We start from the raw sequence: 25,509 nt of genomic DNA on the forward strand, positions 1-25,509 counted from the left end.
TGCTTACCTTTTTCACTTTTTTTTGTCTTGATTTTCCATTGCAGAATGTATGATGCAGGCAAGATAATTTTCACAGACAGTGCAAAGAATATGAAAAAGGATCCTTCTGTCCCCATGCTGAAATCATTTACACAGGTATCTCAAATAAGATGCTGTATCATATTTAAAGTAATACAACTCATGCAAAGTTACACTTAAATTTTGACTGTAATTTTCAATAGGATTACATATACATGTAGGACATATGGCACAGATACAGACCATTCACCTGAACCAGTTCATGCTGGCGTTTATGCTCCACTCAAGCCTCCTCCCAATTTTTTCTCATCTAAATCTATCATTGTAACCCTCTATTCCCTTCTCCCTTCTATGCTTGTCTATCTTCCCCTTAAATGCATTTATGCTGTTGGCTTCAACTACTCTCTGTGGTAGCGAGTTCCACATTCTCACCACTCTTTGGGTAAAGAAGTTTCTTCTGAATTCCCTGTTGGATTTCTTGGTGACTATCTTATATTGACAGCCTCTGGTTGAACTTTTCCCCGCAAGTGGAAACATTCTTTCTGTATCTACTCTATCAAAACCTTTCATAATTTTAAAGACCTCTAAAAATAGTCGTGTTTAGACTCTATTTTGTTTTTGAACTGATTAAAGAGTATTGCAGGCCTATGGGGAAAGAATGGGGGGAGTAGGATTAAATGGACAGCTCTTTCAAAGAACTGGCAAAGACACAAAGGGCTAAATGGCCTCCTTCTGTGCTGTAAGATTCTATGATGCTTCTATATCAACAGCACTATCTTGAACACAGCGAAGATATTGTAATGTGTGTTACCTGGAGCTATGTTTCTTGCTCTGATTTCCAGTTAGTGACCAGCGTTGCTGCAATTAACCTGCTAGAGAACACTAAAATGGTTATGCCGCTATACGCAGAAGTCTGAATTCTCTATTGACTCCTAATCAGTGTAAAATCTTCGGATGTGTTTTTATGCATTTCAGCAGACTTACTGAGGCCAATTAAGATCTGCTGGTTGAACGATCACTTTCATTAGCACTGCTCTCTGCTGATCTTTCCTAAACTACTCCAATCATCATCTATCTTCACTTTGAGCTAGATTTAAAATCTGCACAGCAGTAAATGCTACATGGGTTACAGGATGAGTAACATAACAAATATTTATTTGTATTTATCACATACGCATCAAAGAAAGAGGGCTGAAAAGTGGTGTGAATAGCTTTGAACCCTGACAACCTACAGAAATATGTTTGGTGTCTCAGGGCCAACTATTTGCAGTTAACTTAATATATTCACTGAGTTGTACCATCTCCTGGAATCTGAGGCATGGAGATCACAGCTCAGGTTCTGACCATAGCCCTGAATTTTTACACTTGAAAGTGGTTCCAAGCTGCACTAGATGATTTGACAGGATTGAGCAATTCCTATGTTCGCTGATGCATGCAGAATCTCATCAAGGCTATACGAAGGCATGCACCTAATATTTGCACTTGGGAACTGATCAGCAGAACAAAACATTCAGTGCTTTATTATACTTTTCTCTGCACAATCCCATTTGGGCTCCATTAGGCTAAACTGTGCTCTACAGAAATAGAAAAGAAATAACTCAGGCGATATATAAGTACTGTGTACTGTTAACCCGAGCATCTATCACATTAATGCCAGATATTCTGCCAGATGCCATTGCTCTTATGTCCTGTGATCATCCATTATTCAAGATCTTACCCTTGGAGACTAGATGAATAGCTCTTGGGGGATTTCAGCTTTGACTTCAACTTTGTTGGATAATATGACAGAAATAAAGTATTTTTGTCTAAGAATTAGCTAGGTATTGGCTCCTTTAATTCTGTCATTATACATAAGGGAATAAAAACAATATTCAACTACAGAAGAATGGTCATATTTTGTTCATTTTATGATAACGTTGAAATAATAGGCTGCATTTTAAAAGCCTGACGCCAAAATAGGCGGTGGGCGGATACGGGGCACACGTTGCGGAGCCGCAGCAATTCCAAACGCGGTGGCTCATTAACATGACTGGGGAGGCCGCCACCCCCCCCCCCATGATGTCCCTGGCAACGGCGTCCAGCACCAATGCACAGGCGCCGGCACCATTTTTAAATGGCTTAGAGCCCTACATGACCATTTGAATTTTTAAAGGAAAATTACATCTCTCATTATTAAAAGTAATGGAAAATATTTTCCATCCCCTCTTACACGCCCCTCCCCCCCAACAGCCTCACATTAATTGACTGCTCACCCCCCCAAAATGCTTACATTGACAAAGTGCCTTTCCAGCCCCGAAGTTCAGAAACTTTAATCCTCAACCCCTTCCCATCACCTCCCCCAACCAATCCAAGGAGTTTGATCCCACTCCCCCCCCCCCCACCCCTCCTGCACTGAGAAAAGTTCCTCCTCCCCCCGAACAGGGATTGAAGGCGCAGCATTGCAGGCCGCCAGAATGAAGATCAGAACCTGCTGTCAGAATCGCTGCGGTCAGCATGTTAATGAAAGGTAAGTATCCATTTGCATATTTTAATGTGGCTCCTGTCGCCGAGTGGTGGGGGGAGCCGCCATGAGGTCAGTATGGGCCCTGCCGGCATCAGGGTCGGTGGAGGGCCTCATCCATTGCTATCTTCAACCCCATTGCCACCGTTCCTGGCATCAAAGAGCCTTTAAAACCCAGCCCAATGTGTTCATTTGTCTAAAAAAACAAGTGTCTAAGGTACAAAGGCAACCATTCCATGTATTTTTTTCAAATATGTGAATCTGGAACTTCAAAGAGAGTTAACCTAGTCAATTAACTTTGAGAGTTGGTGCAGAAAGATAAAAAATCATAACCATTATATTATGATGAATTATAACATCGTTTAGAATAACTTTTGTGAATTATTTACTATACTATATAAGAAGCTAATGAAGTTTAGCAAGATATATGTTCTGTTGCCATTACTATTTCCTTATTTAATTGTAGTAACATTTGTTTGGCAGTTAAATTCTAAAACAAGATCTAGGGTAGTGCTATTCAGCTGCTTTCCGAAGATGAGAAAGATCCCATGAAGGCACAGAATCAATGGCTGAGACAATCTGTAAAGCTCTTTGTTTTCAGGACATGATGTGAAATTTTACCTAGATATTAAAAGAAGTGAAAGCACTCTTGAGGAAATAGGGAGCTACTGCTTATCTATGAGTGTTGTCTGAAATGTAAAAGCTTAATATATTTGGAGTTAAAAAGAGTAAAAGAAACCCAACAATGTAAAAAAAAAAGGTACTTTTCAATGTGAAACTAATAAGGTTGTGTAGCAATACAATAAGGCCTATTATAAAACTAGGGTGCAATTCTCTGGAGTCTTGAAGCAACCATTCCATTGCACAGATCATTTAGGATATATTACAGTGTACTCCAAAGTAGATGTGCAGATGCTTATATGGTCCATAATATTGTAGCCCAGGAAAACCCAGGTCCTTCAGTAGACCATCTACAAAGCCTCAACACGCATTCTGAATGTGCTGGCCAAGTTGACAATTGGATAGCTGAGCATCATACATGGCCAAACCATGCGTTTAAGATGGTGCCGAAGAAGACAGAGAAAGAAGCGCTGAGAAGAAAAGCATTGCATTACCACAAGGCTGACGATGTGGATATCCTGATCGGTGTTTGAGTATTCCTCAGGAATAGGAATGCAAATAGTCGAAACAAGATGCAAGATGTCTGGATCCTGAATCCCACAAAGTAGTTAAGTGTCTTGACGCTGGTGGTCATGCTTCTGTCTTGTAACCAGCGACGGGAGGCGACCTGAGAAGAGGGTTCACAGAGGGGAGTTACACACTGCCAGAAGCCTTGTAGAAGATGTGGGAACAAGGAACACACTCAATAATGTAGCCGTCCCTGAAATGCTAGCCGGCAGTGGCTCAAGTGATGAGGAATTGGAAAGTGACGTTGATTCCTGGGATGACCTGTGCATCATGAATTTAGCGGGTGCATCTAGTGTGAGGAATCTATTTCAGTACCTGAAGAAGATGCAGAAACATCACGTAGTGAGCCTGCAGCTGAAGAAGCAAGTGTTCCTGCTCATTAAGTCCCTGAAGACCTGAACGACATAGACCCCACTATGGCTGACCCACCACCTAGCTCAGGTCATTTTGAAATACAAGAAGGTAAGAGTGTTTCTAACGTCTCGGCTGTTCCCACAACATCTGTCGAAAGTACCCAGACAGATGACGAACTAAGAAGGTCAACTCGAACAAATGCTGGCCATCACCCTAATCCTCACCATTTTCCCAAATCTGTGATTAACGAAGGAAATGTTGGCACTACTGGGGATTCCAATGTTTTCGCTATCATAGCTCAAATGAGCTTGTTAATTCTGCAGTTGCTTAGTAAACAGTAGATGTTGATATGTGTAGTTGCTGGGACAGCAAACTCATAAGCACAGGGAAGTGTGTAGTGGGATGGTCGTGCTGTCTCCCCGTCAGCTGCTGCAAACCGATGAGCAAGCATTTCCTTGGAGTTTAGAGCAGCTTCTGCTTCATCAGATATTCTTCTCAGGGTGCCCACTTCCAGGCCAGTAGGTGGTAGTAGAGAGCTCTGGGGGTTGGGGCAGTTTTCGGCGCCTAGAAATCCCTTTGGGGCAGGAGCAGTGTCTTTGGTGGGCTTGGGGGTGGAGCCAGAAAGCCATGGGCAACAGGCCAAAACGTGGGCAGGAAAAGAAGGAGCCGGAGGGAGCAGCCTAAGGTCTGCGTTGGCGATTGTGAAATGGTGCTTGCAAGGGGGAATAGGGGTGTGCATCCAGCTACTAAGAGTCATGGAGGACGAGACTAGCTAGGGAGCGGGGAAGCCCCAGAGATTGGGGTGGTGAGCAACGGTCGTCCAAGTTTGTTTCTTTAAGGTAAGTTTTTTTCTTCATGAGCGTAATTTCATTTTGGTGCCAATGGAATAAAGAGACACTGAGCTGAGACCTTCACGTGTTCAGTGTTCCTTTTCTCGCGTTTACACTTAATTGCTGTCAACTGTTTCTCAACAATCAAAGGCAACATTCCTGTTGGATGATAGGATGTTATTCTTCCTGTTTGCTATTAGGAGGTTAACCATGCTGCTCAATTCATGCCAATCAATCTCTCCTAGGAACCAGCATGAATTGTGTCATACATGATGATCTTAAAAGAAGTGCAGGTATATATAAGAGGTCCACAAGATTTTAAGGAACAAAACTAAGGTGAGGTTTCACAATATGTTTACCTTCTTTGTCATGCACTCCTTGTAAACGGTGTTCCTGTTGGCCTACCTTGACATTTCGAGACAGACCATTGGCTGCTAGATTAATAAGGCCTCTAAGCTGTCTGCCCTTTCAGGCCTGGACAGGGATGTTTCTACCTCAACTGTGCAAACTAAGGGCTGAATTTTGTGAGCCTTTCATAGGTCCCAGTGGCGGACCCGGAAACAGGTGCCGTCACTGCATGTCACGTATGCGGTCAGCTGACTGCAATCATGTGGCGGCCAGCCACTTAACATACTGGTGGCACGGGGCCCATCCATTTGCATGATAGGGCAGACACGGAGATGCTGATTGCGGCATCTGATGGCTCTAATGCAGGTGCTGGCACCATTTTTAAAGCATTGCCAGCCATGCTTGTATTGCTGCCTTTCAGTGAGACAGTGAACCTGGAGTGCTGCTGGACCCTGCTGATGGTATTTTGAAATCCTAGACCTCCCCCATACACATCTCCTTTAGCAGTTTGCTGGGACTACAACTCCTGGACTCCAGGACTGCCAACAGTCAGGACAGTTTGAGCAAACTGGGAGCATGTTTGAGGCAAGGCACTGGGTGGTCCCACGGTTTAGCAATGCCTCCCTGGAGATTCTCCTCCAGGCTACAAGGGAAAGGTGGGAAGTCCTCGTTCCAAGGGATGGCAAGGAGAGATCCTCCCACCTGACCAAGCAAGTCGGGAGATCGCAGAAGAGGTCAGGAGCCATGGGGCCACCCCCTGGAACTGGGTCCAGTGTTACAATAGGGTCAATGACCTTCTTCACTCTGCCAAGGTGAGTCCTCCATACCTCTCTTCTCTTTGGGGCTTGCATGTGACTACGCGGGAGGGAGTGCTATATGGGGAGGGATTCACCACAAAGGCGGTGGCAAGGGGGTGAGACAGCACCACATCCTGTCATAAGCATGACTGCTTCTCAGTGACAGGTCTGCTTCTTTCACAGCTCAGCCCCATTATGTCCCCTGAGAGTGGACGTGGAAAGGAGCCATGCAGGAAACCCCATCAGAGGACAAGTGACTGCCACTAGCATTACTGTTCTGTTCCTCTTCCTACAAAGTCTTACTATGTTTCTCTTTCTACTTGCAGGACAAACAGGCCCATAATACCAGGGCCTCACAGACTGGGGGAGGGATCCATGATCCTCATCCTCTAATGTTGGCTGAGGTGGAGGCTCGAGAGCTAGCAGGGCCCAGGTCAGCCATTTAAACACGAATGGTGAGACTGGAGTGTCCGCACGAGAGAGTGAGGATTGTGTTCATGTGACCTCCACCACACTTCTGGAGATCCACATCACGCATGGTTAGCATGAGGAGATTTGCACAACCTAACTCACAAATGTTTGTGTACTCTCATGCAGGTCGTCAAATGCCAGAGGCAAACACAGCCACTGGCACAGGAGGCCTGCTGTTGACCTCTCATGAGGAGGAGGAGCAGTCAGAGAATGCACCGTCACATCATTCTCCTGCACCTTCCACCAGCAAAAATACTTTCACCTCAGTGGGTATGTGCTCAGGCTTAGATTCAGGGACACAGGCTGGTGGGAGCACCGCACACACACCCGAGCTGATGATAGAGGCTGTGACAGCTGAGGCCACTGACAGTCGGAGGATTGTGTGTGTTCAGGCCCATGCTGTGCCCCAGGCTAATGATGATCATCTAGTGTCAACAGCACAGGGCATGCTGGAGTTGCAGGGAAAGGTAAGAGAACATCTGCTGGAGCTGCCAGAGACATTGTGCGCCCATGAGCGGACAGTAGAGGAGTCCATCCATGCCATGAGTGCTGCCATGTCTCAGGCATGTAAGCGCAGGGCTTCCTCCATCGAGAGGGTGGCGGCCCTCATGGAGAGCCATATCCCACAGATGTGCACAGACGTGCACACCATCACCTTGACCATGAGGTCAACTCAGCAGTGGCAAGGCGAGAGAAGGACAAAGCTCCTGGAGTCTTCTCCAAGTCCTTATCCTTCTCCGATCAGCAAGGAGGTTCAAGTGAGCCTTTAATAAAGGGAGGAGATGCTGACCTCCACATCTGGGGGCTCCCCTCAGGGCACCCTGAGTCTGGTCAGCACCTCCTCAGCCCCTCTGCCAGTGAGCCCAGCTCCAGTAACCGCGATGACTGAGGAGGTTCCTACACCTGTGCAGGAAACTTTCAGGCAACTTGAGCCTTCCAGGCCTCATGTAGCCAGAGGACGCCTGCCAATGCCATCCCAGGCCAAGGGATAGCCCGATCAGCAGCCTGCCTCCAGCCCAGGTGCTAGCGCAGGAGTCACACTGCGTAAAAGCACACAAAAACGTATAAAGAAGAGCACCTAGACACATTTGGGGATTCATGGTGCATTACATTTGGCTTTTACATTGTTTTCTGCAATTGGTGTTGTAGAGTTTACGTTCATTGTTGTAAAATGCTCATTCTTTCATGCCTGAATTGTGAGATGCTGCCTTCACCCTTGCTCCTGCAATGGACTTCCAGTGCAGATACAGACTTATTTGGTAAGCATCTCAGATGTGTCAGAGCGCGTGGTGAAGCTGGAAGCTTGGCATGAATCGAGATAGAGAGGAGGTGACGGGCGGATTCGAGATAGAGAGGAGGTGACAGGCGGAATCAAGATAGAGAGGAGGTGACGGGCGGAATACAGTGAGGTGAGTCTTTATTGAGTTCACCTTGAAAGGCCATCATTGTGGAAGGAAGCAGGTATTTATGAGATTGTCACCTGCCTCCCTTGCGCATCTCTCAATGGCCCTGGTCTCTGGTGCAAGGGAATCAATATCCAGTTGTGCCTGCTCATTAGCCTCCTCCACATGCTCCTCGTCTGGTGATCAATCATGTCTTCTTCATGCAAGGCCTCCCCCCTCTGCAGTGCTACATTGTGCAGAGCATAGCAGACCACCTTGATATGTGAGACCCTTGCTGGGGCATACTGCAGGGTTTCACTGGATCGATCAAGGCACCGAAATTTCATCTTCAACAGCTCAATGGTTGATGGTCGCTTGGATGGAGCCGTGGCAAGTGTTGTACCTCTCTTCTGCTGCTGTGCGAGGGTTCCTTACAGGCGTCAGTAGCCATGTCTTCAATGAGTAGCCCTTGTCCCCGGGAATCCATCCCTGAAGGTGAACAGGGAGCCTGAAAAGTTATGGCACCTGGGACTGTTAAAGCATGTGAGGGTCGTGGCTGCTTCCCGGGAAGCGGGCTCCCACCTGCAGGAAACCTATTTGGTGTTCACGGACCTGTTAAACATTGATGGAATGGAAGCCTTTCCTGTTGATGAAGGCTGCTGGCTGCTCAGTGGGAGCCTTGATGGCCACATGCGTGCAGTCAATGACACCTTGCACCTGGGGGAATTCAGCGATGGCCCCAAATCCGATTACCCTCTTGGCCTGACTGTTAGGGTTGGTCCCATACTGCACATAATTGCTGGCTCTCTTGAACAGGACATTGGTCATCTTCTTGATGCAGCGGTGGGCTACTGTCTGGGAGATCCCACACATGTCCCCAATGAATCCTTGGAAAGAGACAAAGGCTTAGAAGTTGAGTGCCACAGTGATCTTCAAGGCCACGGGCACCAGATATCCACCGAAGCCGATGGGTCGCAGCTCATCCTGCAGCATGGCGCATAAGTCAGTGATAGCCTCCGGAGAGCCGCAGACTTTGCTGATACTGCCGCTTGAACATTTGGAGGTAGCTGAGGCGAGTCCAGTACACACTCTGGCACAAGTCGGCCCTTCTTGGAATGACTGGCTGCTGCCGCTGTCACATGGAGTTTCACTGGCAAGTGCAGCTACTTTCTGGCCCTCCCTCCTTCTGAGCCACTGCTCCACTACTGCGCAGCACGGGGGTTCACAATGACGGGATGTATGAAACCCATGCCATTTGATCAGTAGCCCTCCAGAGCACTATCCTTGCAGAGACGAAGTTGCCTTGGCACCTTTCCCTTTGCTAATCCTGTCGGAATATCGCTATGAGAGAAAGCTAGCTAGAAATATAAAAATGGATAGTAAGAGTTTCTACATGTATTTAAAAAGGAAAAGAGTAACTAAAGTGAGTGTTGGTCCTCTCGAGAGTGAGTCTGTGGAATTAATAATGGGAAACAAGGAAATGGTGGAAGCGTTGAGCAGATATCTTGTGTTTGTCTTCACTGTAGAAGACACAAATAACATCCCAGAAATATTTGTAAATCAAGAGGTGAAATGGAGGGAGGAACTGGAAACTATTGCAATCACCAGAGAAAACTATTAGAACTAAAGGCTGACAAGTCTCCAGGCCTTGATGGCCTGCATCCTAGGTTCTTAAAAGAAGTAGCTGCTGAGATAGTAGATGCATTGGTTGTAATTTTCCAAAATTCCCAAGATTCTAGAAAGGTCCCATCAGATTGGAAAGTAGCAAATGCAACTCCTCTATTCAAGAAAGGAGAGAGACAGAAAGCAGGAAACTCCAGGCCAGTTAGCCTAACATCTGTCATAGAGAAAATGTTAAAATTAAGGAGGTTATAGCAGGGCACTTAGAAACTCTTAATGCAATCAGGCAGAGTCAACATGGTTTTGTGAAAGGGAAATGGTGTTTGACTAATTTATTTGAGTTCTTTGAGCAAGTAACAAGCAATGTGGATACAGGGAAGCCTGTGGATATGGTACTTGGATGACAGAGTATGGTGATGGTAGTGGAGGAGTCTGGGACATTGGCTGTAAGGTACAATTCTGTGAGTATGAATGTCTGTTGTTTGTCTGTGGGACAGCTGTCCAGGTATTGTACAGAGGACCTTGCAAGGTCAACTGGGCTGGGAGTGTCTTTGTCGTGTTCTAATTCAATGCCATGGTTGATGCTGGATGGTTTGTCCAGTTTTATTCTTATTATGCTTTTTGCAATGGTTTGATGCAACTCAGTGCTTGGTACCCATTTTAGAAGGCAGTTAGAATCATAGAATCATAGAAAGTTTAAGGCACAGAAAGAGGCCACTTGGCCCATCGTGTCTGTGCCGGCCGAAAAACGATCCACCTATTGTAATCCCACCTTCCAGCATTTGGTCCGTAGCCCTGCAGCTTACGGCACTTGAGTTGCATATCCAGACTCCTTTTGAATTCGTTGACGGTTTCTGCCTCAACTACTCTTTCAGGCAGTGAGTTCCAGACTTCCACCACCCTCTGGGTGAAAAAGTTTTTCCTCATCTCCCCTGTAATCTTTCTACCAATCTCTTTAAATCTATGCCCCCTCGTCCATGACCCCTCTGCTAAGGTGAATAGACCCTTCACCTCCACTCTATCCAGGCCCAAAAAAAAAGTCATAGGTGTTGAGTGGTAGACTGGTTAATGACAGCAGGTTTCCTTTCCAAGAGAACAGTTGGATTGTTACAGCAATCTAATAGTTTCATTAATGATACCAGCTTTTTATTCTAGATTTATTTAACTAACCAAATTCAAATTCAACAACTGCTAACTGCTGTGGTGGGATTTAAATTCATGTCTCCAGATTATTAGTCCAGGCCTACTAGTCCAATAATTCAACTACTTAGCTACTATACTTGCTTGTGCCTGCATCTGTGGTGGCAGAGGCACCTTCATTCTCTCAGACTTCCCATTTTTCCCACAGAGTCCAAGCTGGCTCTAGTAGCTTTCTGCCTTTTGACACCGAAAACATCCAGATCAACTATGTATGCAGACAACATTTCTATGCATTCTGTAGCTCTGCCTTCAGACATTGGATAGCCAACAGGAGCAAAAGGGGGAAACATTTCAGCACCTAGTGGAGGGAACTTGGCATAGCAGTGTCCTACCAGCTAATTCTTTTTCATTATGAAAACCACAACTAAATGTGGGGCTTTTGCTTCGTAACTCTGTACCGCCATAGTTACCATTGGATGTACCTACACCAGATAGACTGCAGCGGTTGAAGAAGGCAGCTCACCACCACCTTCTCAAGGGCAATTAGGGATGGGCAATAAGTGCTGGCCTTGCCAGCGAAGCCCACGTCCCATGAAACAAATTTTTTAAAAAGTTGTGTGTGCTGTTAATCTAAGTAAGGGATGATTATAATTAGTTTCTCTGGTATGAGGAACAGTTCCTTAATAACATTTACTAGCTAGTCCTATTAATTCCAATACAGAAGCTTTCATTTAGACAATGTAAGGAAGGTAAACAATCCAAGTCGCAGAGGGAATTGTCTAATTCCATTCAGGAAAGTTACTTCCAGTTACATATTTCAGAGTGACTTTTCCCAGCCTCCGGCCTCTCACCCTTTAGTTAACTCACTTTACTGGTTTGGATTTATTCCACTATTATCACCAATTATACAATGTCCCAGTCTGTAAACGAGTGAAGACAGTAAGCAGTTTGTTTATATAGAATCTGAAATGAGCAGTTTGCACAAGATTACATAGACAGCAACCTTAACTCGTCCTTTCTCTGTCCCATCTAATGCATTCCCTGCCCAGGCAAGTCATTGCATTTTAATTCTACATAAACCCAAGAAACACCACCTCAACCATTTTCATCACCTGTTTACTAACTACCTACATTAATTGCTGTTGTCTTGGTTTAGTAGATTGCCCAGAATGACCACATTATTTTAAAGTTAAACAACTGCAGGATTACCTCTCTTTCTTCTTTCCAAACTTAACTTCTCCAGCACCTGGAGCCCACTTTAGCTCTGTATGGGTGAACCCCAAACCAATTATAACACAAACACAAAGAAAATCTACAGATGCTGGAAATCTGAAACAAAACACAAAATGCTGGCAGCACTTAGCAAGTCAGGCAGCATCTGTGGAGAAAATTGATAAGTTAATGCTTTAGATGCAGACTATTCTTCAAGTCCGTTTTGAAGTCGAGTCCACATCAGAAATGTTAACTACTTTTCTTCACAGATGTTTCCTGACCTGCTAAGTGTTTTCAGAATTTTCTATTTCTGTTCCAAACCAACTGTTTATGGCTCCTTCGCTTAGATCATAGGTGTAAAAGGCTGAAAGTATAGCTGCCATAGTACCCCAGGCCCCAAATCCTGAGAGGAACACTTCTGGCATTCCAAATCTTAAAACATTTACAGTTATCATTATTTGCCATCGGTCAAAAGAGACGATTTTAAAAGTTTTTTCCAGTGCACCCTGTCCTGCCTCAAAATAAATAATATAAAATAAAAGCTTTTAAACACTGGGAGATAAGAACTTGAGAACATAATAACTTTCAGGATAACAGAAGGCCAGTAGGTTCCACACATCTTTCTCTTTTTGACAGATCTACCCGACCTAGCCACCTTCTCATCATATATCTCAATCTCTTTTTTTCCTCCAGAGTGCCTCTTGATCCAATTTATTTTGCCTATTTTTTTCTGGTAATTTAGAAGTCTTTTCCTTTGTGTACAAAGAAGGTTTGCTCGACTTCCTATTTTTCATTTCCTTTGAAATTTCATGCCTCCCTGTCCCATTAATGAAGGAGTTGGCACATGCTGAGTATCATTGTAGAGGCACTAGACACTCTTTGGCACCTTGCCCAAGAAGCCTTTTTATGTATGGATATAGATATTGAGCAGCACCAGACTATTGGACTGTTGAAGTCATCACAGCTGCATCCAATCTTGTCATCATCTGCTGCCCACAAGCACTCACTTTCTGGCTGTTACTGGATAGTAATCAAAAGCAGCAACTTTGTCTCGTCTCTATCCTTCCTCATTCAGGGATACAGAGGTTAATTGTAGTGTCTCTACTGCCACGCTGACAAAGACCAGCTATATCCAATACTTGTGACCTGACTTTCTTCCTTACAACTTACTTAGTTATTCTCAAGTGTGTCCAGTGGTATTTGAACCCTTCAGCAAAAGTTAATAATATGTGAGAAAGTGCAGGAACTTTCAACCTTGCAGGGGACATAAAAGGGTCATGCCACTCCATTGACCTGGAAGGAAAATTGGACAAGCTGCATAATGGACAGCTGTTCCACATATCTCCCATTTTACATCCCTGCCAAAATTGCAAGTTCAACGCACAACAGCAAATAAAGCATGGTTAAATGTCTTAATCCATCTTTGAAGCGAATGAATCATCTAGACCTGTCACATGGTTTATTCTCCTTTAAAAAATACTTTTCCCATACATGTATCTTCGATGACAATAGTGTGCTAATCTTTATGTATGGCATGGAATATATGGGAAATTCCTGACAAGGTAGTAATTTCCTTTTTTCTTTAAGTTTCCTGCATTTGACTCAACTTGTTCATTTTATATTCCAGCATGCGGTGAACCACATGAAAGTAGCATACATGCCTCCTCATGGGGACATAGGGCCTCATCCGCTATTGGTTCAATTTGTGTTTTCTGTCAACGATCAGCAGGGAGGCACCTTGACTGGACTTGTCTTTAACATTACCATCACGCCTGTGGACAACCAACCACCTGAGGTACAGGAGAGCAACACCACTTTGCTGCTTAGCAATGCGAAATGGATCCTTGAGAAACACATTTATTTATTTAAAACACATTTTTCTACCTATTCATTCTGCAGCATCTGCTCAATCACTTACAATCCAGCCCCAAAGGCCATTTTCTGCTGCAGCATTCCAGATTAGGTGCGCCAGAATGATCAAATTTACTTTAACGAAAGCCCAGTCATGTGTTTAAAATATGCAACAAGCTGTTTAAAAAACAACCCAATTTAATGATTTGATGTTTAGTTGTTATTCAGTGTTACTGAAAAACATTTTGAAAAGTGGATGAATTATGATAAGTTATTTATTGTATATTAAAAAAACTAGTTGACGGACCAAGAAATATCATGCAGGACAGTAAATATTGAGAAGAACAATGGCAGAAAGTCCTGATAAATGATTATTAGTTCACGTCCTGCAGTTTATTTCCCTACCGTGGTCTCATTAGCCCATGTTCACCCACATAAAATACCATTTGCCATTCATCAGACTTTCATCTCAACCTGTAGATTTCCAGCATCTGCAGTATTTTGCTTTTATTTCATCTCAACCTATTCAGTTAGAGGGAGAAGTAAATACGAAAGCACAGAAGCACCAGATGAAAAAATGTTCGATATTCACAGGGGAACATAGACAGTGAAAGAGTTCAATCCATATCAGTTCATTGTTTCAATCTCTTTTGTTTCTTTTGTGGGATGAACAGCATTTCAATTTCAAAAAGAGTAAACTTGTTAACCCTTTCAGTTAGTTCATTTGCATACACAGCAGTGTATTTCTAAAACAATAGTTTTAGCAAAACGAATACAAAATCAAAATGGCCTCCTGGGAACCTGTGCCACTGAGGTCAATGGTGTATCTGGGGTCAGGTGGAGGTTTCCTCCTTTGAATTTTACTGGACAAGCATCCATGGCACTGGATTTTACCAGCCGCCTGACATAGCGGGGGGTCGTAGCGGGAGGGCCTGGAAAATACTTCCGGGAGAGGCTCAACATGCTCCCCGATGCCGGGAAGGCCTCGTCCTATTTTACCAGCGGCAGTGGGGCCTTGGAGCAGCCCCCAGCTGCTCAGCAATGGCAACTTAATTTAAATATTTAAATAAATAGTAATGAATGCATAATTACTTACCTCGTTACGATGGCCACCCCGCACTAATATTCTGGCCGGTTACCGGAACTCCCGCGCCTTCGGATCTCCGTTTGGAGATCAAAGGCAACACACTGGTGGGGAGGGGGGTGGAGTAAAGTTTTCAAGGTTGAGGGGGGAGGCCACAGGAAAAACTATTGCTATTGGTAGAGGGGATGGTAAGAAGGGGTTGAAGGTCAAAGTTACTAAAATTCGGGGGGGAAGTTCAGGATCAGACGAAAAGTATTTTTTGGGGGAGAGGGTAATTAATAAACTGATTAGCCATTGGGGGGGGGGGGGGGGTGGTGTGGTGGGAGAAGGTAATTGGAACTTTGAATATAATTTTAGTTTTAATTTTTGAAAAAACTGTGCCTTTAAAAATTTAAATGCCTCGGAAGGGCCTGAAGCCCTTTAAAAATGGAACCGGCACCTGCGCAGTGGCGCCGGACGCCATTGCCGGGGACGGAGTGCCCACCCTCTCTACATTATTGGGTGCAGGCATTCTGCCACCTACATGTAAATATCGCGGCAGCTCAGTGACTTGTATCTTGTTTGTGCGCCGCACCATTTTTGAAACTCGCCGCCGAGATTGGCCGCGAGCTGTTGTTTTCTTCATTTTGTTTCTCCTTCAATCTTCCCCTTTTACATTTGTTCTATAAACTGCTTTATTCTTTTCTGAATTTGGACTTGACCTTTGAAATGTGCAAAGACACCTTTTGTTGATTGTTTTGTTAGATTTTCACCAACGAAATACAAGCTGAGGAGGGTTCAGGCTGCTTGATCACTGCAGATAATCTGATGGTGACAGACGAGGATACGATTGATGAGGATCTCCGAATCCAGATGAAACAAAAACCACAACATGGAAATATTGAACTGCAAGGAAACATCATGCTGGAGGGTGATATGTTCACAATTGATGACCTCAAATCCTTTCAAGTCAGGTGACCAACACAAACTCAATGTGCTGTAGTAGTTGTTCTTAACGGGTTAGATGTTATCCTTTTACTTAGTTTCAGAATGTTAATACGCGTTTAAAACCAGGTAAATACACTGCAGTTTGCCAACCTAAAACTTTCTAATCTCGATCAAGGCATAAATGAGAGATACCTGTGGGAAGGAGAAGGAGGATGAGTTGAGTTGGGCTGCCCTCACATACTTCTTAAAAGTAAGTTCCTCACCCTTTTAGTCAATTAATATGAAAGGAGAACCTAGAAGGAGAGGGGGTTGCTTTTTAAATGAGGTCATGATGTGCCAGTGTGAGTCACCTTTGCCCAATTTTTTATATTATCTGTGAATAGTGCCATTGGTAGAGCCTTCAGGGAGTTTGGATGGAAAAGAATGGGTGGTTAGAGAGTGAGTATTGACATTCTGTTGGACTGTTTTTCAGGTAGGCTCAGTTCATGGAACAGCCAGAAATAGCCTGCTGCCAAACCTTGACTGGGTGTTAACCAAGTTTAAACATTAGCCAGGAAGACAATGACCAGAGATGCAAATGGTGACATTCCATTACTGACCTAATCATTTAACAGTCTGTGTGGGAATCCAAGTGAAAGTGTCCCTTTAATTACAAAAGAAGTAGAGACTCTCATAACTTGTCTTAATTACAGGAGAAACAGTACAGCACCAGCAAGAGTTGTTTCACAGATCCTTGTGCTGAATTGAAATATGGTTCTTAAAGCTCAAACTTCCTGTTTTACTGATGTACCTGTTTATACCTGCTGCCTTGCTCAAGTTGTAAAATTCAGTTTAGTAATTCAATGTGAGTGTAATGAAGAGATGCTACCTCGTGAAGAGTTCTTTTTATGTTGTCTGATGCAGCATAAATGAGATGCGTGCAGTTCAGTTGCTTGAAGATCTCAAACAGGTTTATTTGCAGCTAAACTATTAAACATAGTACAGAGCTAACTATTTACAGGACCTGCCTCCAGGTATGATAGTTACAGAGAGCCTCAGGCTTGTAGTCACATGACTGCATCCTGGCACATAGCTCATTAGCATACGAAGATCGTAAAGGGACAACACTCTTAAAGCCAATCATACAACGTCCCCCTTCTTTCCAAAGATAAGTCTCATATACTAAAAATGAAAAAAACACATAAAATTAGATAACATCAAAATTATTTATACGAGTATAGAGATTATGAAATTTACATGTGCAGAAGCTTAAGCTATATCATTTTGGTGGTTTGACAGCTCCTCCAGATCTGGTTATGTTCTGGGGATGTGGATTTCACGCTTGACTGTTCTGGGTTTACAGGCATGTTGTCATTGCGTTGGCTGCCATCTTGCTGTTCTGTCACGCCCCCACCGTCAGAGTGTGATCCCTCAAGTGCATAATTGGAGTACTGCACACCTCTCTCAGTTGACTTCAGTTTCTTCTCAAAACCACTGCTCTAGATGTTGTAAGCTCGTAGGACCTAGGCTCACCGCACACTCCGGACATCTCTGCAGGCAACCATATTTTCGTTGTGGGGTATATGACTCTGACCTTCTGTTCAACATGTAGCTGAGGTAGTTCCATCGCTGTGTGTTGGTCATGCATCATTTTCATTCTCCCCTGTTTCTCGAGCTGTGCCACCTGCATCTCGGAGAATTTGGACAGATGGTGGCTTGACAGAGTCGACCGCACTTGGCTGCCAAACATGATCGCTGCTGGTGACGGTAAGCCCATATCTATAGGTGTAGCTCTGAGGTGGAGCATGGCAACACGAAAACTTTGTTTACACTTTAGGATAAGGGCTTTGACTATGCGAACCATTCGCTCGGCAATACCATTAGATCTAGGGTAATGGAGCGAGGACGTCACATGGTTTACACGACATTTGGCACACATATCCCTGAAAGGCTTGCCTATATTCTGTGGTTCATTGTCAGAAATGATTTCTTCAGGTGCACTAAACAGACTGAATATAGCACTCAATGTCACAGAGTGGCGGCACAGTGGCGCAGTGGTTAGCACTGCAGCCTCACAGCTCCAGGGACCCGGGTTCGATTCTGGGTACCGCCTGTGTGGAGTTTGCAAGTTCTCCCTGTGTCTGCGTGGGTTTTCTCCGGGTGCTCCGGTTTCCTCCCACAAGCCAAAAAGACTTGCAGGTTGATAGGTAAATTGGCCATTATAAAAAATTGTCACTAGTATAGGTAGGTGGTAGGGAAATATAGGGACAGGTGGGGATGTTTGGTAGGAATATGGGATTAGTGTAGGATTAGTATAAATGGGTGGTTGATGGTCGGCACAGACTCGGTGGGCTGAAGGGCCTGTTTCAGTGCTGTATCTCTAATCTAATCAAATTTAGAGTCATAGAGTTATGCAGCACAGAAACAGGTCCTTCGGCCCATCATGTCTGTGCCAGCCATTAAGCACCTATCTATTCTAATCCCATTTTCCAGCACTTGGCCTGTAGTCTTGTATGCTATGGCATTTCAAGTGCTCATCTAAATACTTCTTAAATGTTGTGAAGGTTCCTGCCTCTACCACCCCTTCAGGCAGTGTGTTCCAGTTTCTTTGTATCTATCCTTTCAATGCCCCGCATAATTTTGTATACCTCAAACAGGTCCCCCCCTCAGCCTTCCCTACTCTAAGGAAAACAACCCTAACCTATCCAGTCTCTCTTCATAGCTGGAATGCTCCAGCCCAGGCAACATCCTGGTGAATCTCCTCTGCACCCTCTCCAGTGCAATCACATCCTTCCTATAGTGTGGTGCCCAGAACTGTACACAGTACTCCAGCTGTGGCCTAACTAGCATTTTATACAGCTCCATCATAACCTCCCTGCTCTTATATTCTATGCCTTAGCTAATAAAGGCAAGTATTCCATATGCCTTCCTCACCATCTTATCTACCTGTGCTGCTGCCTTCAGTGATCTATGGACAAGTACACCAAGGTCCCTCTGACCCTCTGTACATCCTAGGGTCCTACCATCCATTGTATATTCCCTTGCCTTGTTAGCCCTTCCAAAATGCATCACCTCACACTTCTCATCCATTTGCCACTGCTCCGCCCATCTTATGAGCCCATCGATATCGTCCTGTATTCTAAGGCTTTCCTCCTCACTATTTATGACAATACCAATTTTCATGTCATCTGCAAACTTACTGATCATCCCTCCTATATTCAGGTCTAAATCATTAATGTACACTACAAACAGCAAGGATCCCAGCACCGATCCCTGTGGTACACCACTGGTCACAGGCTTCCACTTGCAAAAACAACCCACAACCATCACCCTCTGCCTCCTGCCACTAAGCCAATTTTGGATCCAATTTGCCAAATTGCCCTGGATCCCATGGGCTCTTACCTTCTTGACCAATCTCCCATGCGGGAACTTATCAAAACCCTTACTGAAGTCCATGTAGACTACATCAGCTGCTTTGCCCTAATCTACACATCTAGTTACCTCCTTGAAAAATTCAATCAAGTTTGTTAGACACGATCTCCCCCAGACAATGCCATGCTGACTATCCGTGAGTAATCCCTGCCTCTCCAAGTGGGGCTTAATCCTGTCCCTCAGAATCATAGTTTCCCAACCACTGATGTTAGACTCACTGATCTATAATTACCTGGTTTATCCTTGCTACCCTTCTTGAATAATGGTACTACATTCGCTGTCCTCCAGTCCTCTGGCACCTCTCCTGTGGTCAGAGAGGATTTGAAAATTTGCGCCAGAGCCCCTGCTATCTCCTCCCTTGCTTCACATAACAGCCTGGGATATATCTCATCAGGGCCTGGGGATTTATCCACTTTTAAGCCACTAAAAACGTTAATACTTCCTCCCTTTCAATGCCAATTTGTTGAAGTATATCACAATCCCTGTCCCTGATCTCTCCATCTACATCGTTCTTCTCCATAGTGAACACAGATGAAAAGTAATTTAAAACCTCATCTATGCCCTCCGGCTCCACAAACAGATTGCCTGTTTGGTCGCTAATGGGTCCTACTCTTTCACTGGTTATCCTTTTGCCCTTAATATACTCATAAAATGCCTTGGGATTTTCCATTATCTTGCCCGCCAGTGTTTTTTCATGACCCCTCTTCACTCTCCTAATTACTTTTTTAAGTACCCCCCTACACTTTCTATACTCCTCCAGGGCCTCCACTGTTTTCAGCGCTCTGAATCTGCCATAAGCCTCCTTTATTTTTCCTTATCCAATCTCTATATCCCTTGACATCCAGGATTCCCTGGATTTGTTGGTCCTACCCTTCACATTTATGGGAACACGTTGGCCCTGAACTCTCACTATTTCCTTTTTGAATGACTCCCACTGGTCTGATGTAGACTTTCCTACAAGTAGCTGCTCCCAGTCCACTTTGGCCGGATCCTGTTTTATCATATTGAAATTGGCCAGTCCCCAATTCAGTACTTTTATTTCCAGTCCCTCTTTGTCCTTTTCCATAACTACCTTAAATCTTAGAGTTATGGTCACCATCCCCGAAATGCTCCCCCACTGACACTTATACCACATGTCTGGCTTCATTCCCCAGGATTAGGTCCAGTATCATCCCTTCTCTTGTCGGACTATGTCTGTGCAGGTTCAAAAAGCTCTCCTGTGTGCACTTTAAGAATTCCACCCCCTTTAAGCCTTTTGCACTAAGTCTATTCCAGTTAATATTGGGGAAGTTGAAATCCCCTACTATTATTACCTTATCATTTTTACACCTCTCTGAGATTTGCCTACATATCTGCTCCTCTATCTCTCCCTGACTGTTTGGAGTCCTGTAGTACACTCCCAGCCAAGTGATTGCCCACTTTTTGTTTTCAAGTTCTACCCATATGGCCTCATTTGAGGAACCTTCTCTAAGATATAATCCCTCCTTACTGCAGTAATTGACTCCTTGATCAACAGTGCAATTGCACCTCCTCTTTTACACCCTCCCCTGTCACGCCTGAAGATTCTATACCCTGGAATATTGAGCTGCCAATCCTGCCCCTCCCGCAACCATGTCTCTGTGATAGTAATAATATCATATTCCCATGTGTTAATCAACGCTCTCAATTCATCTGCCTTACTAGTAAGACTCCTTGCGTTAAACTAGATGCAATTCAGCCTTGCATTATTTGCTTGTGCCTTAACAGGTCTATATTTGCCCTGCCTTCCAGACTGACTCAGTTTCTGTTCTATATTTGACTGTGCATCACCCCCTGCTGTACCTCCACTCTGTATCCCATCCCCCTGCCAAATTAGTTTACCACCCCCCACCCCCGCAACAGCACTAGCAAACCTCCCAGCAAGGATGTTGGTCCCATTCCGGATCAGGTGCAACCCATCCAACTTGTACAGGTCCCACCTTCGCCAGAAACAGACCCAGTAATTAAGGAAACTAAAGCCCTCCCCACGCACCATCTCTTCAGCCACGCATTCATCTGCTCTATCCTTCTATTCCTATGCTCACTAGCACATGGCACTGGGAGTAATCCAGAGATTACAACCTTTGAGGTCCTGCTTTTTAATGTGCTACCTAGCTCCCTAAGTTCTTGTTGCAGGACCTTATCCCTCTTTCTACCTATGTCGTTGGTGCCAATGTGTACCATAACTTCGGACTGTTCACCCTCCCCCTTCAGAATGTCCTGCAGCCGCTCTGTGACATCCTTGACCCTAGCGCCAGGGAGGCAACATACCATCCTGGAGTCATGTTTGCGGCCTATCTTTACCCCTTACGATAGAATCCCCTATCACTATAGCTCTCCCACTCTTTTTCCTCTACTCCTGTGTAGCGGAGCCACCCGTGATGCCACAGACATGGATCCTGCTGCATTCACCTGAGAAGCTATCTCCCCAACAGTATACAAAGTGGAAAATCTGTTAGATAGGGAGTTGGACCCAGGGGACTCCTGCACTACCTGCCTAGTTCTTCTACTCTGCCTGGCGGTCACCCATTCCCTTTCTGCCTGAGCAGTCTTTACCTGCTGTGTGACCACCTCCCTGTACGTGCTATCCACGATAATCTCAGCCTCGCGGATGCTCCACAGTGTCCCCAGCCGCTGCTCCAGATCCGAAACTTGTATTTCGAGTAGCTGCAGCTGGAGTCACTTCCTGCACATGTATTCGCCCTTGACACTGGAAGTGTCCCTGACTTCCCACATTGCACAGAGGAGCACTCCACACTGCTGAACTGCCCTGCCATGACTTACCCTTAATTTACTCCCTTAAATTCCCCAAAAATGTGAAATTTTTACACTAGGGACCTTGATTCCCTAAATAAAAACTACCGACTTTATTAAAAAAACTGTAGACCTTTCTGGTTACTTACCCAGCTATTTAGAGTTATTCCCTAACAGCAGTTACTCACCAACCAATCACCTTGCAGCTTTCCTGTGATATCACTGTTGATTTGTTTTTCAAAACTCCGGCGCGCCTGGACTGCTCTCCGATCCTGAAGGTAAGTGTCTCGGCCGCGATCCTTGGACTTTATTTTATCCGCTCCTCGCTTGGCGTTCTCCACACAGGTCCACTCCTCTGCGCTCTGCTCCCGGAAGGTAAGCGGATAGGTCACGATCCTCGGGCTCTATTTATCAGCTCCTCGCTCGGCGTTCTTCCCGCAGGTCTGCTCCGCTCCTGGAAGGTAAGTGTCTAGGCCGCAATCCTCGGGCTCTATTTATCCGCTCCTCGCTTGGCATTCTCCCCCCAGGTCCGCTCCTCTCTGCTCTGCTCCCGGAAGGTGAGTGTCTTGGCCGCGATCCTCGGGCTCTATTGATCCACTCCTCACTCAGCGTTCTCCCCGCAGGTCCACTCTGCTCCTGAAAGTTAAATAAATGTGTTTGCGATGACCGTACTTGCAGTGTCTTTTACCTGTCTGACAATTGGAAATTTGGAGAAACAGTTAATGACTAAGATAAAGTCTTCTCCATTAATGGAAAATAGGTCAGTGGCGATTTTGGACCAAGGGACTGATGGAATCTTGTGAAGGTGTAGAGGTTCTTTGCGTTTTTGTGGCTGGTGGCTCTAGTATGTCTCACACACCCTCACTAGCCTTTCGATGTCATTATTGATCCCTGGCCAATAAACAGTGTCTCGTGTCAGTCTTCTTGTTCGCTCTATGCCCATATGGAGTTGTGACAAGATGTTCTGTCAGAGAGCTTTCGGCACAATCACTTGTTTTTCCTTGAAGGTGATGCCTCTCGAGATACCGAGTTCATCTCTATAAGGCCAAAAGCATCTGAGTGTTTCTGGCACCTCTTTCACCATGTCAGGCCAACCTTCTATGATGACTCTCCACAGTGTGTTCAGTTGTGGATCATTGGCTGTTTCTGATTGTAGTTATTCACATTTGTGCTGACCAAAATGCAATAAATGATTTTGAGCACATCTTCCACTGCAATGTTTATGTTGTGTCATGCTAGGCTCGCACCTGCCAAGAAAGATGCACATTAATTTTGTCATGAACATTGATTTTAAACTGTTACTGGAGTTAAGAAAGAACTTGTTAAACAGATCAGCCATGGCTGGAAAAAACATTTGCATATTAACAGACAGTGTTTGGAAGGGCAAAGCAGCCATTCCCTGACATTCAATCCACAATGGACTTTTGATCACCAGACGTTGAAGGTGGGGGAGCCCGCATTCCAGGTTGACTGCTAAGATGGCCGAATACACAAACGGACATGGTCAAACCAGCTAGTCACATGACTAACCTGCTGAGCAACTTGAGTTTTTTGAATTTGTACGAACAGTTTGGGCAGAAAGCAGAATGCTCCTGGACTGAGAAGATCACTCTCCTGTCTGCTCCCTTCTCTTTCTCCCAAGCCTCTGAATCCACTGAAGACACATAAATCCCAAAAGAGAAAAAGTGTCCTACAGCAAAACAAGGTTTAAGAAGAATACTGGGCCCCAACGAAAGGAAGGTATGCCTACAATCAAGGACTCTACAGTGAGCTCGAAGAACTGTAAAAACAACTCTTCAGATATTGCCTCAAACTTTTCCACTTTATTTTTCTTCTGCTCTTTTCTGTCTCTATTTGCATGTGTGTATCACGTATGCATGCTAGGATGGACGCGTCGTTTATCAGTAGGTGTTAACCGAATTAGAGTTTAAGTTCCAGTTTAATAAATTTCAACTCTTTTTTTAAACCTACGAAAACCTGTTTGTGTTGGTTTCTTTGCCTTATAACTAGAAAGCGGTGAACAAGGATTCACCAAGGGGGAACTAAAAATGCAGTGTGTTTAAAAATAACCCTGTTATTTGAAGGTGAAGGCTGAGAGGGACCCCTAGACACCTTTCTCACATTGTCGTAACAGCACTTTCAGTGCTGTACATGAGTTCAGGTGTATGTCATGAATTAACTCAGAATTGAATAGAGACTGTCTAAATTGGTGTCAGAGAAGAAACTTCATCCCATCAGTCAGCCTGTCTAAATTGAAACTCCAGCATCATCAAGATTCCAGTAGAAAGGAGCATATTATGGATGAATAGAGGAAGTGTGAAAACTGTATACAAACACATACATAACCGAATTAGAGTTTAAGTTTAATAAATTTCAACTTTTCTTCTTTAAACCTGAGAAAGCCTGTTTATGCTGGTTTCTTTGCCTTATAATTGGAAAGTGGTGAACAAGGATTCACCAAGCGGGAGCTAAAAGAAAACAGTATGTTTAAAATTAAACCCTGTTACAGTAAGACCAGGTGAAGGCTGAAAGGGACCCCTAGACCTCTTTCACACCCGGTCGTAGCAGCTGTCTACTTGTAGATCCAGTGGAACAACTTCATTCTTGCTCGTGTTTGGCAATCTGCTCAGTGTATCCGAGGTGACCAATTTGGCATCCGGTTTGTAGCAGAAGTCGAAGTCATACCCCTGTACTTTCACTAAGAGTTGTTGTAGCAGAGGTGGTGTGCTTGTCAATGGTTTGTGCCAGATTATCTCCAGTGGTTTGTGGTCGGTTTCCACCATGAACTGCTTACCAAGCAGGTGGGTGTGGAACCTTGTGATCCCAAACACCAGAGCAAGTGTTTCATGCTCTGTGTTTGAGTAATTGGACTGTGCTGAGGAAAAACATTTAGACCGAAATGCAATTGGTTTGCCATCCTGTAGGATGCATGCTCCTAGCCCTTTCTGTTAGGCATCAACTTCCAGGGTTGTTTCCTTCCTCGGATCGTAATACCGCAGCGTACAGCTTTCTGCTGACAATGCTTGTTTGAGAGACTCAAACATATGCTGATGGTCCACCTGCCATACAAATGGTACATCTTTTTTTAAGAGCTCTCTCAGCGATGATGCTTTGTCAGAAAAATTTGGAATGTATGGTGCCAAGACGTTGAAAAATCCAAGACATCTCTGGAGGTCCTCCATGCCTTGCTGGGTAGGCATATGCCTTACATCTTTGATTTTGCCTAGGTTAGTACTGATTCCGCAACCGGAGTATGTGGAGCCAAAGAAAATGATCTGACTTACATTCACCTGGCACTTCTAGCTGTTAAAAACGAGCCATTCATGACGAGCTACTGCCATCAGTGAATGGGGATTTCGATCATGCTCTTCTTTGGTTTTGCCCATTACTGCAATGTCGTCGGCAATCCATATACATCCAGGTATATTTTCTATAATTCTGTCCATATGTTGCTGAAACACATCTTGACTGACAGATAAGCTGAAGGGTAGTCTCTGGAAGCAGTATCTTCCAAATGGTATCCCGAAGGTGGTGACTTCTTGAGATTCCTTAGCTAGTTGTACCGACCAATATCCATGTTTAGAATCCAACTTGGAGGATAATT

General features: G+C 44.6%; 1 protein-coding gene across 1 annotated transcript in view; it reads left to right on the forward strand.

Annotated features, from left to right (window-relative positions):
• Positions 1–25,509, forward strand: part of frem1b (Fras1 related extracellular matrix 1b) — a 238,326-nt gene that overhangs the window by 100,764 nt on the left and 112,053 nt on the right. The window contains exons 13-15 of the mRNA XM_068037205.1: positions 45–135; positions 13,488–13,655; positions 15,540–15,748. Coding sequence (XP_067893306.1) covers positions 45–135; positions 13,488–13,655; positions 15,540–15,748 — 468 coding nt within the window. The remainder of the gene's footprint in view (positions 1–44; positions 136–13,487; positions 13,656–15,539; positions 15,749–25,509) is intronic.

The sequence above is a fragment of the Heterodontus francisci genome, chromosome 8, assembly GCF_036365525.1.
Source record: "Heterodontus francisci isolate sHetFra1 chromosome 8, sHetFra1.hap1, whole genome shotgun sequence".
In the NCBI taxonomy this organism is placed as follows: Eukaryota; Metazoa; Chordata; class Chondrichthyes; order Heterodontiformes; family Heterodontidae; genus Heterodontus; species Heterodontus francisci.